Here is a 14443-nt window from a genome sequence, read left to right on the forward strand (position 1 = left end):
TTTCTTTTGTCTTGTGCTATCCTTGACTTGCTTCAATCCAGCTTTCGGACTCTTCATTCTATGGAAACTGCCCTTGCTAGTCTCTCCAATGACCTGCTCCTGGTCAAATCCAAAGGCCTCTTCTCTGTCCTCATTCTCCTTGATCTATCTGTGGCATTTTTCACTGTAGATCACTATCTACTCATGGATATGCTGTCCTCGCTTGGGTTTCAGAGCTCTGTTATCTCATGGTTTTCATCTTATCTTTCCTCGTCACACTTTTAGCATGTGCTTTAGAGGAGCCTCCTTCGCTGCCATTCCACTTTTGGTCAGTGCACCTTAGGGCTCTATCCTGGGACCTCTTCTTTTCTCCATCTACACTTCTTCCCTTGGTGCTCTGATTCCCTCCCATGGCTTCCAGTACCATCTCTATGCTTACAACTCACAAATCTACTTTTCTACGCCTGAAATTTCTACAGCAATCCAGGTCCCAGTCTCTGCCTGCTTTGCTAACATTGCTACATGGATGTCTAACTCCTTTATAAAATTAAACACAACCAAGATTGAACTCCTTATCTTAACTCCTAAACCCTCCTCTTCCCTTCCTCTGTTCTCCATCTCAGTGGATAACAATCTCATCCTCCCTGTCTCGACAGCTCACATCCTTGAGGTTGACTTTTCCTTCTCTTTGCATATCCAACAGACCACCAAAACTTGTAGCTTCATTTTCTGTAACATCCCTAATATCTAGACTTTCCTCGCTGAATATGCAGCCAAGACCCTCATCTACTCTCTCATTACCTCTCGCCTAGATTATTGCAACTTTCTACTCGCAGGTCTTCCATTAAGTCATCTCTCCCCTTCAATCAATTCAGAATTCTGCTGCACAGCTTGTATTCTGACAAAGTTGTTTTGCTCACGTTACCCCACCCTCAAGTCGCTTCATTGGCTCCCTGTCCCTTTCCACATACAGTTCAAACTCCTCTTACTGACCTACAAGTGTATCTACTCTGCAGCTCCTCAGGGGTGAAATTATGGAATTCAATGGTAGGGCAGTTAAGGAAATGTGCCAATAGAGAAACTTTCAGACAACTCCACAAAACACAATTGTTTGTTAATGCTTTCTTATAGGGTCTGATTGATGATTAACTGTGTAATGTAAATTTTGATTATTTTTCCCTCTTTTGTACTGTTTTAAAGTATTGTGTATGTTAATATATTGTAAACCACCTAGAAATTAGACAGTACGGTAAAATTATGTCCTTACCTGTTAATTTTCTTTCCTTTAGTCACAGCAGATGAATCCAGAGACCAGTGGGATTACATCCATCAACCAGCAGGTGGAGCACTTGATATATCCTCTGGTATATCTTTGATGCACAGCCTCCGGGCCAGCCAGTATAGGTCTTCTCAAAGCAGTTGAATTCAAACATAAAGTAAAGCACATAAAAGGCATGAGACATATGAAATATAAGACACACATGCAACTTCACTCCCTCACATGTGCTACCTGCACCATTGATGCTTCAAATTCAAGATTGCTGAAACCATACCTGAGAGTGACAAAACCCCGCAACACGGTGGGGCTCTGGATTCATCTGCTGTGACTAAAGGAAAGAAAATTAACAGGCAAGGACATAGTTTTACCTTCCTTGTCATCAACAGCAGATGAATTCAGAGACCAGTGGGATGTACCAAAGCAGTCCAAACGTAAGGAGGGAAATAAAAGAAGCGAATGGGAAATCCCTCGCCTCCAAATCCTGCAGCATAAATCCTGCAGCATGCGTCCAAGGAGATACTACACTCCAGAGAGTATGTCATCCACGATCATACAGAGGCTACCCTCCCTAGCCTATGTGAGCAGGAGCCATCATCACCTGAGAGCGCCATCCTGCGGAAACCACAGCTACATCGCCCCTCCAAAATCCATAGGGCTCCTACTGGAGGCAAACCATTGACCAAAGTCAAGAAGAATATCAGAGGAGAGGCAAGACACAAAAACTGTACTTGGGCCCTGAAGTGACAAGTGCCTTTCCCAGAGCCCCCTAAAAGATACAGCGACAACCTCAGACACTGAGACATCTGATCCAACATTTAGCCCATTCCTCCACAAGAATGACCCAGAAGGAGTGGAAAGAAAAAACTCTGAGCCAGAGAGATGCAGCTAGCCCCCAACTAGTCTAGCCCCAGCTGTCAGCCGGCTGGGATTACAGAAGGTACACTAGGACACCAGCAAAATGCGCCATGGCCAAGGCCAATCACCTGGGGCCTGCCGAATAGTGAGGGCAAAGTTTCAAGTTTATTTAAAAATTTTATAAACCGCCCAACGACCTTCTAGGCGGTGAACATTATGTTAAAAACATATATGGGATAACTATACATCCTTTAAAACAATAATCATTATTAAAAACAATACAAAAACAAACAGAAACAAAAAAGGGAAGGGTAGAACTACAATTAATCAAGTAAGAAAGAGAACATATAGGGAAAAACCAAAAGGGAGTGTCTAAAAGTGTCCTTCCTCTGAGAGGAGAAAGACTGACAGCGGCAGCATCTGCAGCCCCTCCACCCCCCATTTGTAGCGGGAGGGAAGGGCCTTGGCCGACCGCAGGGCCTCCTGCTGCTGCTCACCCCAGCTGCAAGCCAGTGGCCGCGCGCGACTATGGCCGAAGAAGCCTCAGCCGTCCTACGGGACAAAGGAGTAAAAACTCCTCCCACCGGCGCCTCTCTGAAGAGAATGGCAACCTCTATAACACCGCGCCCAATGGGATCTAGGTATCCAGGTTCTTTAGGGGGGAAGGAACCTGGGAGCCCAGGTGTTGCCCCCCCCCAAAAAAAAAAATGGCACTATACAGCCCCCCATCCCGCAGCACAACTGAGGCCTAAGCCCCAGGCCCATGTCTCAACTGAGGCCTAAGGCCACCGGCACATGTCTCAACTGAGGCTTAAGGCCACCGGAATATTTCTCAACTGAGGCCAAAGCCACAGAAATATCTCTCTTCTGATCCAGGAAACTGAAGCCGGTAGCTACCAAGCCTGGCTCGAAATCCACCATAGAATCCAGGAACTGTGCCCTGTAGTCCAGAAGGCACCACAGCCAGCAAGATAAGGGACCTAGGTGGGCCCAGGTGTACCTCCAAAGCTGGCACCATTCAGCTAGAACACCCCTCCTTCCAAACATCCAGGCCAGGAGCCGAAATCCACAAGCAGAAGCCAGGAGCTGCGAGGGGCACATCTATGCAGCTGTGCATCCAAGATATACCCGAGGATAAATCAAGTGCTCTCTATCTCCAACTGCTGGTTGCTATGTTTTATTGTATAATCTTTTGAGTGGGGGTGGGTGGGAGAAAATGAGTGGTTATATATACAATTGGAAGTAGATGTGCTTAAATTGATGTTTTATGTGTTATATATTCATGTTGCACTTTTGAAGTATGGAAAATCAATAAAGAATTATTTAAAAAAAAAATAAAATAATCACACTGGTCTTTGGATTCATGTGCTGTTGATGACAAGGAAAGAAATTTTTAAAATAAGTAAAACTCTCCTCTCTTATCTCTTCCTATACCCTGCTCTGGGAACTCTGACTGTTGGGTAAGTCTCTCTTGTCTGTTCCCTTTTCCTCTATTGCCAACTCCTGGCTCTGTCCCTTCTGCCTTGTTGCACCTGGAACAACCTGACTCGGTACATCAAGCTCCATCTTTTGTGATATTCAACTCCAGGCTTAAAGCTCACTTCTTCAAAGCTGTGTTTTAGTCATAAGAATGTAAGAATTGCCATACTGGGTCAGACCGAAGGTCCATCAAGCCCCGTATCCTGTTTCCAACAGTGGCCAACCCAGGTCTCAAGTACCTAGCTAGATCGCAAGTAGTAGACTTTTCTAACTCTTAAATTTGTTTTATTTTTAATTTTTTATCTAATTTCATTATTTCAAATTTTCTATTTCTTTGATTTTTGATCTTGGAAATATATTACATATTTTTATTTTAAACAGGTACTTTAGCTAGATTGTGAGCCTTCGAGACAGATAGGGTAGTTTTTCTTTTTTTAAAAAAAAAACAACTTTATTTTTATTGAATTTAACATACTTACAAGTATAACTACTTGATTTAGAAATACAGAATCATGTTCCAAAAGAAAAGCATCATTGAACATTACAATATTTAAAATAAATATATATTTGAAACTTAACTCTTCCTTAGACCTCAAATTAGGAGGAGGAAAAAGAAAACAAAGATATTATAGGGAGTAATATTACAATAATATAACAAAAAAGTAAAGGCTTAAACGCTACAACCCAGCAATTCCTTTAAGCTACACTCCCTCCACTAGATAAACCCTTGAGATCTAAAAAGGAACGTAGATGATCTGGTGTAAAATACACATATTTCAGACCTTTGAACTTAATAACACATTTGCATGGATAAACTAGCAAAAAAGTAGCACCTAGCTTCCTTGTCTCTTCTCTCATGCCCAAAAACATTTTCCGTCTTTCCTGGGTTATTCTAGTTACATCATGATATAACCATAAACGTTGACCACAAAAAAGTGATCCAGACTTTTTAAAGAATAACCTCATAACTGCATTAAGATCTTGTTCAAAGATAAAGTTAACAATTAAAGTTCCTCTCTCTTTAACTTCCGTAGATGATTCCTCTAATATTGCCGTAAGGTTTTGCAAGTCTTTATCGGTGACCAAATTCTCACCTACAGGTATATCTAAATTTCTTTTTGAAGTAGGTAAAAAGTATACTTTATTTAGAGGCGGAATCTGATCTTGCGGATAATTCAAACATTCTACCAGAAATTTTTTAAAAATCTCAATAGGTGATATTGCCAAAATCCTTGGGCAATTTAAAATTCTCAGGTTCAATCTTCTGTTAAAGTTCTCAATCATTTCTATTTTACAGGCAGTGGAATTTTGTTCTTTAACAATAGTGGTAATTGAATTTTTCAATGAAGCTGACTCAGTTTGTATTTTGTCCATGCATTCTTGCTTGACTTTTAGCAAACTTTCAGAAAAATTATCCATTTTCTTAACCATTACCTCAACATCTGAGGCAGTCTTCTCCACCTTCACATCCAGTCTCTTGATAGCCTCCAAAAGTATTTCCAGTGTCACTGCTGGGGTGCTTGTTGGTGCTCCTTCTCCTTCGGCAGCCCTTCCTCCCAGCGTTCCAGCTAGGGCAGTAGCTCCTCCCATTGCCTGCTCCGGGGTCTCCAACTCCTCTCCCTCGGGGCCAAGCTCGACACTCTGCGCCTCTGCTGGACATGGGGGCGCAGAGAGATGCGGTGGAGACAAAGATGTCATCAGATCCACAGACCCGAGTGCTCCCCCACTCAGGTCCGACGCAAAACTCTCCCGCCGCGGGGACATCTGGGCATCGGCTGGGCTCAGCGGCTGCAAAAACCGCTGAATTGTCCGCTGGGCAGGAGACGATGTGAGTAGCGGCAAGTGCCCCGCTCTCACACTCCCCTTCCTCTTCGTATGAGGCATTCCGCTAGAGTAAATATCTGTTTCCAGTTATTGAAATGAAGAAAAAAAACGCTAAGCCTGCCGAGCACAGCTACATAGCGTCCGCCATCTTGTATTCCTCCCAGGGTAGTTTTTCTCAAGTACCTAATTTCATTTTAGTTTGATACATTGTAAACAGCTTAGGTCAGTAAAATGTGGGAGCAGTATATCAAATCTTAAACATAAAACAGATTTAATGCTTCTTATCCTAGGAATAAGCAGTGGATTTCCCCAAGCCATCTCAATAATGGTCTAGGGCAGGGGTGTCCATCCAACCTGCGGCCCAGTGAAGTATTTTGTGTAGCCCCGGTTGAGGGCGATGCAGTGTTTTCCTTTGCTGCCCCTGGCTGTTTACTGTCTTGCCAGCTCCCTCCTGTGTCTTATTGCAACGTTTGTGCGGCCCCAGAAACATTTTTTTCGGCCAATGCGGCCCAGTGAAGCCAAAAGGTTGGACACCCCTGGTCTAGGGCCTTCTCTTTTAGGAAACGATCCAAGCCCTTTTTAAACTCCTCTAAGCTAACTGATTTCACCACATTCTCTGGCAACAAATTCCAGAGTTTAATTACACATTGTGTGAAGAAATATTTTCTCTGGTTTGTTTTAAATCTATTACTTAGTAACTTCATTGGATGCCCCTATTTTTAGAGAGAGAGAGAGTGAACAATTAATTCACAAAACACCCCTTTTACTCCACTCAGTATTTAATAGACCTCTATCATATCACCCCTGAGCCGTCTCTTGGCCAAGCTAAAGAACCTTAGTCCTAACTTTACCAACTAGCAAAGCACAATACTGTAATCTGTTTTGCCATTTCTTCTGTAGTGCCTTACCCTCTCTACCTCATCATTCCCTCTGCAATTCCATACCTAAACATACATAGATTCACCATTTGTCTTGTATGTCTGTCATAATTAAGATTGTCAAGCAAGACCGTCTCTTGTGTGTTTAATGTACAGCGCTGCGTGCGTCTGGTAGCACTATATAAATAATAAACAGTAGCAGCATTATGCTGCTCCTTATAGGTTTCAAGTCAGGCAGGAAATCTTTGGGTATGGGGCTGCCACTCACAGTAATGCAGGCTGACTCCAACTTCCAAGCTACACAGATTTTCAGCATCGAGGCCTAAGCAATGATACTTTTGCATAATCCCCTTAGACAAGCAAGTCCAAAATAGTCTTCCGACCAGAAAGCAAAAGTGAAAAATGGCGCGCCTACTGGCTCTCCTGCGTTCTCAATTCCCGCCCTCTTCACCCGGCTGATGCGACTCTATCCTTCGTCCAATGACGCTTCATCAGCGCTCCCATAGGTGTAAGAAGTGACCTTTGCCCCGCCGAACTGGCGCTTCTGATTGGTGCAGGCGGTCGCTGGCGGCAGACGTTGCCTCTTGTCGTCTTGGTCCATCTATCATGGCGGCGCTTGCTGCCGACGAGGCCGCGGGAAGCAGCGAGGCCGAGGACGCTCCTCAGGTCCCCGTAGAAGCAGGGTTGAAGGCGGAGCCGGGTGACAGTGAGCAAGACGTGGACGATGAGGAAGATGTCTACGAGGTGGAGAAGATTATCGACTTTAAAACGGAAGGGGTGAGTGGTTGCGTTGCAGACTGGGTCAAGGGGCCCTCGCTTATACAATACGGAGCACGAGACACTGGGTCTGGAGGGGGGACGACTGCACGCGGATATCGCCGTGATGGAATTGCTTAGCGCGTGCTGGGTTGCTCTATTATTGGGCTGCCTGGAGAAGGGCGGGTAAAGCCAGGTGCTTGTTTCGACATCACCCGTCTTTGTCTGTTCGTGAAGCCGTGGGAAGCAGTAGTGCCGAGATGTGGTATTCTGTAAGGTGCTGATATTCCTGTGCATTGTTTTCAATGGTTACACCCAGGGCGAATTGTGACTCCCCCCCCCCCCAATTAAGCAATGATCAAAATTGTGATTATGCAGAAGTATTCGTGATGTGGGTTTTTTTTAAATAATATTTAAAACAGACACCCCACTTTTAAGTCATTGAATTGAGGTGTATCGAAACAAGCAGTAAATTCCTGGGTGAATCCTGACCAACATTTTTCACCAACATAGAATCGGCTATTTGAGAGCTTGGGGACGGGGTCAGAGATTGGTTGTTTGGCTTCTCCCATCCAAGAAGGTGTTCCCTCCATCCTTATCATTTAGAATTTGCACATCTGTACTTATTCTGCAGAAACGTATGGGGGAGATGCTCAAAAGCTTGCAGTACCAGTCTTGTTAGCAAGGTAGCTTGGTGTCAGATGCACAAAGGTTTTTTGGTAACCCCCCTCAATCTTGGTATCAGCCACCAAGAGCCCTATGCAATGCATAACAAGGATCTCATTAGTATTAAAATGAGCACTCCTTATAATGCACAACAGGGAACGCCTGCCTCTGGAGCTGCCGGTAGCTGTTTGTGCTGGTTTTATGTGCCCGTTCCTAACAGCTGCATTCTGACCTTAGGCATGGGACAAGCACATAAAACAAGCACAATAGCTGTGTCCAAAATTGGGTGTGAAACTAACCCCCCCACACACTAAAAATAAACTTGCTGGAGAGCTCCATTGATTACAGGAACTGTACTGGGCTGTGCCTACCACTTGTGTGCAGGTGCCAGACATTGTTCCTTCCTTTCACTGGGGTACTCACTCAGCACAAAAAAAGTGCATATAATTTGCATGCTGTTTGTTCTGGGCATCACACATAATAACAAAAAATGAAACTTGCTCCCAACCCCTTCCTGGAACTCTGCACATCCAGCCCTATGCAGGGAGCAGAAAAACAGTGGTTCTTTATAGAGAATGACACGGGGACAAATTTGTCCCCGTCCCCACAGGAACTCATTTTCCCGTCCCTGTGAGTTATTTTCCTGTCCTTTCCCCATTCCTGCAAGCTCCATCCTCATCTGCACAAGCCTCAAATACTTTAAAATCATGTGGCTTCCTTATATCATGGCTTCCCGTGGCATTTTTTACTTTAGCTTCCGCTGGCCGCAAGTATTTTGCACTGCTGCAGGATAGGAGTTTCCCCGTGCCTTAAGGTATGGCTAAACTTGTATTCTTCTTTTTTGATTATTTTTTACTTTTACTTTTTTGTTTTAGTTCTCTCTGCTGTTCATATGCACTAATCTTGAGCCTGCCATTCTCACCCTTTCTCGCTAGTCTTAGTTTCATACTGTGCCAAGGGCTGCCCTTCTTTGTCACTCCGGCCTGTGCCGGTTTAATTTTGACACTCACTTTCGGTTTCTTTTGTTTTAATTTGGACATGATATTAGCAGCGGTTTTCTTTTATTTTTCCTGTATCAGCAGTGGCTTGCCTCCACATTAGTTTATTGTTTGATCTCACGTTAATAGGTCATATTATATTATATCATTTATAATTCATGTATTATTTTTTTACTACTCATATTTTATATACAGACTTATATCTTATGATTGTTTTATCAATATTATTTTTAGGCTTTACTTGTTTTGTCTGGTTCTATGCATTAGCACATTTCGGTATGTATCCCATAAGGCTTTTTCTGTGTCTTCCTTACTCTTTATTTTCTCCATGATATCTTTCTTTCACTCAGTCCACTTCATTTCATTCTAATTCAATTCTTATTCATTTTTCAGTATTTCACCTGAGTTCATTTGACACAGAGGGTGTAATCACATATAAATATTCCAATTCATTTCTCAGTATTTCACTTTATCTCATATTATATATCTCACTTCTATGGTCTCTGCGATTCACAGCCATATGGTCCACTCTCGTCTCCATTTCTCTCCATTATTCACAGTATTCACACCTTTTTGATATGGTTTCACATAGCAACACATGTCACTTTACAGCGCACACACTATTTACACTAACATATTGCATTTTCCCTATTATAACCGTCACTTAGGACCCCTTAGGAAGGAGTGTTTTCTGAAACACGGACTGTGTTGGGTCCTGTGTACTCATACCTGAGAACCATTTTTTTATTTCTATTCATTTTTGAATGCTACATTGTATCCTTTTTAATAAAGATTAGTTTTTACACCTTGTACATCACATCTGCAGTTTCTCTTTTGTTTGTTTGTTTTTAATTCTACACTAGGGCAAGGTTGGTTTTCAGAAGAATTTGGAGAAATCTTACTTACACCTATCCCAAAATGAGCAGACTTAGACCAATCCCAACCAGCAAGCTACAGACTGGTAGCAAGCATACCTTTTATGATGAAATTGATAGATTCCAGTTTACAATATAGTCTTTTAGCTGGGAAGTAACTACAAGCTCTATTGTCTGCCCAGCATGGGTTTAGAAATCCAACGCAGTACATAAACATGTTTGATAGACCTAATATCTAGAGGGCGATCACTATTAAGTACAGGTGAACAAATAAGGCTAATACAATTAAATGTCTCAGCAGCATTTGATACAGTAAATCACACTCTGTTAGGTAAATTATCTAAAATAGGAATTTCAGGATTGGTATTACAATGGTTCCAGGGATTTTTGACAAAAAGACGCTACAGAGTATTATAAGATAGATCTTTTTCTGACTGCTGGTCTCACTCTCCATCATGCCTAGTCTGTGCTCTGTCTCTCCTCTCTCTCTTCCTTTTCTCCCACAACCAGGGTACAGCAGCACTTCCCCTCTCTCCCTCCTTGTGACCTTCCTCATAGTCTGGCATAACTCCCTTTCTTCATCTGTGTGTTTAGCATGTCTCCTTCTTTGTTCCATCCCCAAACCCCCTAATCTGGTCTCTCTCTCTTCCTTCCCCTAGTCTGGACTTTTCTCCTTTTGTGCTCACTTTCCTGGCAGGTCTAGCACATCTCCTCCCACCAGTCACACCCCCCCCCCTTCCTGTGTCCTGCACAGCACATCTCCAGGAAGATCTAAAAGGATAAAATTGTTAACCTAGATCAGTGATTCCCAAACCTGGGAGAACCCCATCCAGCTTCCAGGATATTTGTAATGAATATTCATCAGATTGATTTGTATACACTCCTTCCTTGGTATATAAATCTTTCTCGTTAATATTCATTGTGGATATCCTGAAAATATGCCTGGCTGAAGTTCCCCTAGTACAGGTTTCGGAACCCCTGTCGAGATGATGAGACAAATGGAAAATTTCCAAAACCTGATGTAATTGGTATATGGAAATGGGAATTCATAAATCTCTGTATTTTTTAAATGTTGATATTTTTTCATCTAGAATGAAATCTTGTATAGAGTTCGGTGGAAAGGATACAATTCTGATGATGATACCTGGGAGCCGGAAGCTCATCTGGAGGACTGTAAAGAAGTGCTGCTTGAATTTAGAAAGAGAGTTCCAGAGGTCAAACCAAAACCTGTTAAGAAAGATACACAGGTATGCCTTCAATTTATTCCTTCCTAACTGGAATCTGTCTTTAAATGTATGCACTGGATCCGGCAAAGTCAGGGCACAGCACTCTTGGACAGTCTGAGTACTCAGTCTGAGTACTCAGGATTTTGAGATTTGGGCTGTGCCATGTGGGCCTTAATGACTTCTTGTGACTTCTACAGGAAGTGAGCCACTAATAGCTTCTGTCATTCCCCTTTTATAGCTTAGAAAAGAAGAATGTGGTTTTCTTTTACTACATTCATTTTAGTAGACTTCCTTTAAAAGCAAAATGCTCTTCAAGGAAGATCTTAGAACTCTAGAAAATATCTTGAGTAGTCCAAGCCTTATAATTCCTGAAACAAGTCCAAGCCTTTGACACAATTCTCATAAAGATAACAGATTGTAGGAAAAGTGAAGATACAAGCTTGAGTGTCTGATGTTGCAAAAATCCTATGGGGCTTCACTGCTCTCCAGGATGGACAGGCAGGTACCTCTCTCTATCTACGCTGTCGTGCCCGCCCTGGTGGTAGCTGTACGTTCAGTGCTACAGATCCTTCTGGATGAAGTGGCTGTGCAGCTGAGACTTCTTTTTTATAACAGCCTTTCAAAAGCTTATCTACTTGTTTCTTTTGAGTTGCTATATTTCTCTTTGATTGATACATTCCCTTTGGACTTGGGGCAGCTACTCCAAAGGGTTCTCCAAGAGAGTTTTATTGACGGTACCTTGGGTGTTTGAGGTCTTGTGACAATTAGAATTGCATACAGAGGTTGTTCAAAGCTAGTACGTCAAACACAGATGAATCATAGTGGACAGTGCCTTGCTAATTAAGCATAGAGTCCATTTGATGCAGGCTTTCTGGGCGATACAGGTTGTCTTTTCTGAAGCGCATCGCCATACTTCGACGCCTATGGCACCATCGATACCACTTGATATTATATGGTCATGGTGCCTCCTTGCTATCGATGAACATCGATACAGATCTGTATCACCTTCTCTGGCATCCACGCTTTGACGACTGTGGCAATATGGTGTTGGTGCCTCCTTTTCATACATCAAACTATGTTGGTACCAATCCATGCTAAGTGTTGCATTTCCAACATCAGTAACTTTTCCAGGTCTCCTTGGATCGTAGCATCGATGTACTTTGAGCCTTAATGTAGTATTTCTTGCAGCAGATTTTTCTTCAGTACTTGGGTGTCTACACTGATGATACCTATCCTGGATCCAAGTACAGTGGTGCCTCGCATAACGGACGCCTCGCACAGCGAACGCTGCGCATAACGAACTTTTTGTCTTGCTCCCTATAACGAACTTCGTTTCACACAACGAAGTCGCCCGAGGGGCCCGGGGGGGGGGCGGAACTACTCTCGCCGCTTTCTAATGTGAGCCGGGAACAGCAGCACCCTCCTGTCTGAATGCAGTGTTCCATCATCTCCCTCCACCTTACCTTAAAAACCGAGTTTTCCGGCTTTCTTTTTCGGCCAGCCACACACTTTCAAAGAGCAGCACATGCGCGCATGCTCTGTTGTTCAATCTTCTCCTCTGACGCAACCGGAAACCGGAAGTTGCAGGAGAGGAGAACATTGATCAACTCCAGCAGCTGCGCGTGCACAGCTTTTTGAGATCGTGCGGCTGGGTGAGGGAGAAGGCTGGCAGGCTCTGCATGTGAGGTGAGGTGGAGGGAGGGAAATGTAGGGCTGCAGAACGAATTATTTTGTTTTACAGGTATTCTTATGGGACAACAGGGCTGCAGAACGAATTATTTTGTTTTACAGGTATTCTTATGGGAAAACGCGTTTCACACAACGAACGTTTCACATAACAAACTTGCTCCTGGAACGGATTAAGTTCGTTGTGTGAGGCACCACTGTATATGGGTGTACATCATCGAGGAGTACTTTCACATCAATGCTGGCACTCTTATTCTATGCAATTTGTGTCTCCTACTGGGTGTGCATCCTTTTTCAGGTCTCCCACCCCTCAACACTCTGCGGCACCATTGATACACACTCAGTCTCAGGTATTGGTGCAGGATATTTGTTCCAGGTTCGATGATTTTATGCACACTGCTTCGTATTGTTTACATCGGCAATGACCTACTTACTCTTGACAGAGCATCACATCAGCTGCAGTTTAAAAGAATGTTCCCTTTCATTGGAGCAGTACCTAAGGCATCAGGGAGTAACATCGTTCTCTCCTTTACATTCATCGGTTCCACTTCAGCCTCTGTTCATATATGTTGCTTTGCTTTGCATCGCATCGATGTTCCTTAAGTTGATGACGCTCATCCTCGGATTGTCCTTCTGCTTTCATAAGGTATTGGTGCCATTGATGATCCTCTTCATTGGAGCATTGATCACCAGTGAAACACCAATGTTCTTATTCACATTGAGGTTCTGCATCGAGGTATCAAAGGTCTTCATCAGGGCACCAAATGCTTTTTATAGAAAATGCAGCTTAATTTTGAACTCGACCTTAGTTATGGCACAGCATTCCAGCTCTAGTCTCTTAGTTTCCAACAGTAACTTGATCTTTATTTTCCTATGGACTCTGCTGCACAGACTCGTATAAGAAGGGAACATCTTTTTTAGGATGTTTTTTTATTTTATTCCATTACTCCAGTTCTGCGTTCTACACAGGTTGTATTTTGTCTTTCAGTTTCATTTTCAGTCTCTAGGCAAAGAAAAATGGACATACTTGAACGCAATGAGCATATGCAAGTTTTTATGGCATTGCATAGTACCATTGAGTATCGTTCCACTACTGAAACTAAGCCATTCCTTTGTCACAGGTCCTTGGGTTTTATATCAATTTTCTCTACTATTCTGGGATCTCATCTAACTTTGTTTATATGTTGTGACCTCTAAACTATTTCTAGGTCACTTCCTTTTTATCTCTCTTACTGATAGTATATTCGTTCCTGATAATGTAGCACAGTCATGTCTCTTTGTAAGACTCATTCCTGTTTTCTTATTCCTTATAGGAAGACTCAGAACTTCTCCATGGTGGCATCGAAAGCCTGTAATCTTGTTCCACCATTAGAATCGTTCTAAATGACCTGGAGGTTAAAAAAAAATAAGTGTGATTTCTTGCTACAACCATTTCCTAATGGTCTAGCAAGATTCATTTTCTTCTTGCTTTTACCTAGAAAAGAAGAGTCGGGTAGCTGCGGAGGAGCAGAGGGGTTAGTCTGTTGACTTCTGTCTACCATTATGCTTCTATATTTCTGTAGGAAATAATCGTAGTGTGCAATTTGGCCTACTTGTAGTTCCTTCAATGGGGTTTGGTGTGGGAAATGTTCTTGCACATTTCTCTGGTTTTTGTTTCTAAAATTCATACCAAAGCCTTGTTCTGAGTCTACGTTATTTTCTGGCTGACCCTCTGGTATTACATTTGTGCATAGGCCACATGGCGTCCACAGTCCATGTTACCCCTTTCACCTCAGTGCTTCAGTGGTCTTTGGCATCTCAAGCTTTCGATCCCTTATCCAAGAAGATTAAGCTCACTCTGCCACTTCAAAAATCTCGTCAGTGGTGGATGCATCTGGTCAATCTCCATTGCGTACTTCTCTGTGCAACACTGAGGTTTTCTTCTGCTGGTTGCTCATTTCCT

At 42.9% G+C, this 14443-nt stretch overlaps 1 protein-coding gene across 2 annotated transcripts in view; it reads left to right on the top strand.

The window, feature by feature from the left end:
* Positions 1-6817: 6817 nt before the first annotated feature.
* MPHOSPH8 (M-phase phosphoprotein 8) overlaps positions 6818-14443 on the top strand; it is a 101275-nt gene continuing 93649 nt past the window's right edge. Inside the window, exons 1-2 of one of the 2 annotated variants that reach the window (XM_033947758.1) lie at positions 6818-7071; positions 10681-10836. In XM_033947758.1, the coding sequence (XP_033803649.1) occupies positions 6901-7071; positions 10681-10836 (327 nt within the window). In that variant the 5' untranslated portion in view covers positions 6818-6900. The remainder of the gene's footprint in view (positions 7072-10680; positions 10837-14443) is intronic. The other variant, XM_033947759.1, reaches the window with a different exon arrangement.

The sequence above is a fragment of the Geotrypetes seraphini genome, chromosome 6 (genome assembly GCF_902459505.1).
Source record: "Geotrypetes seraphini chromosome 6, aGeoSer1.1, whole genome shotgun sequence".
NCBI classification, from domain to species: domain Eukaryota; kingdom Metazoa; phylum Chordata; class Amphibia; order Gymnophiona; family Dermophiidae; genus Geotrypetes; species Geotrypetes seraphini.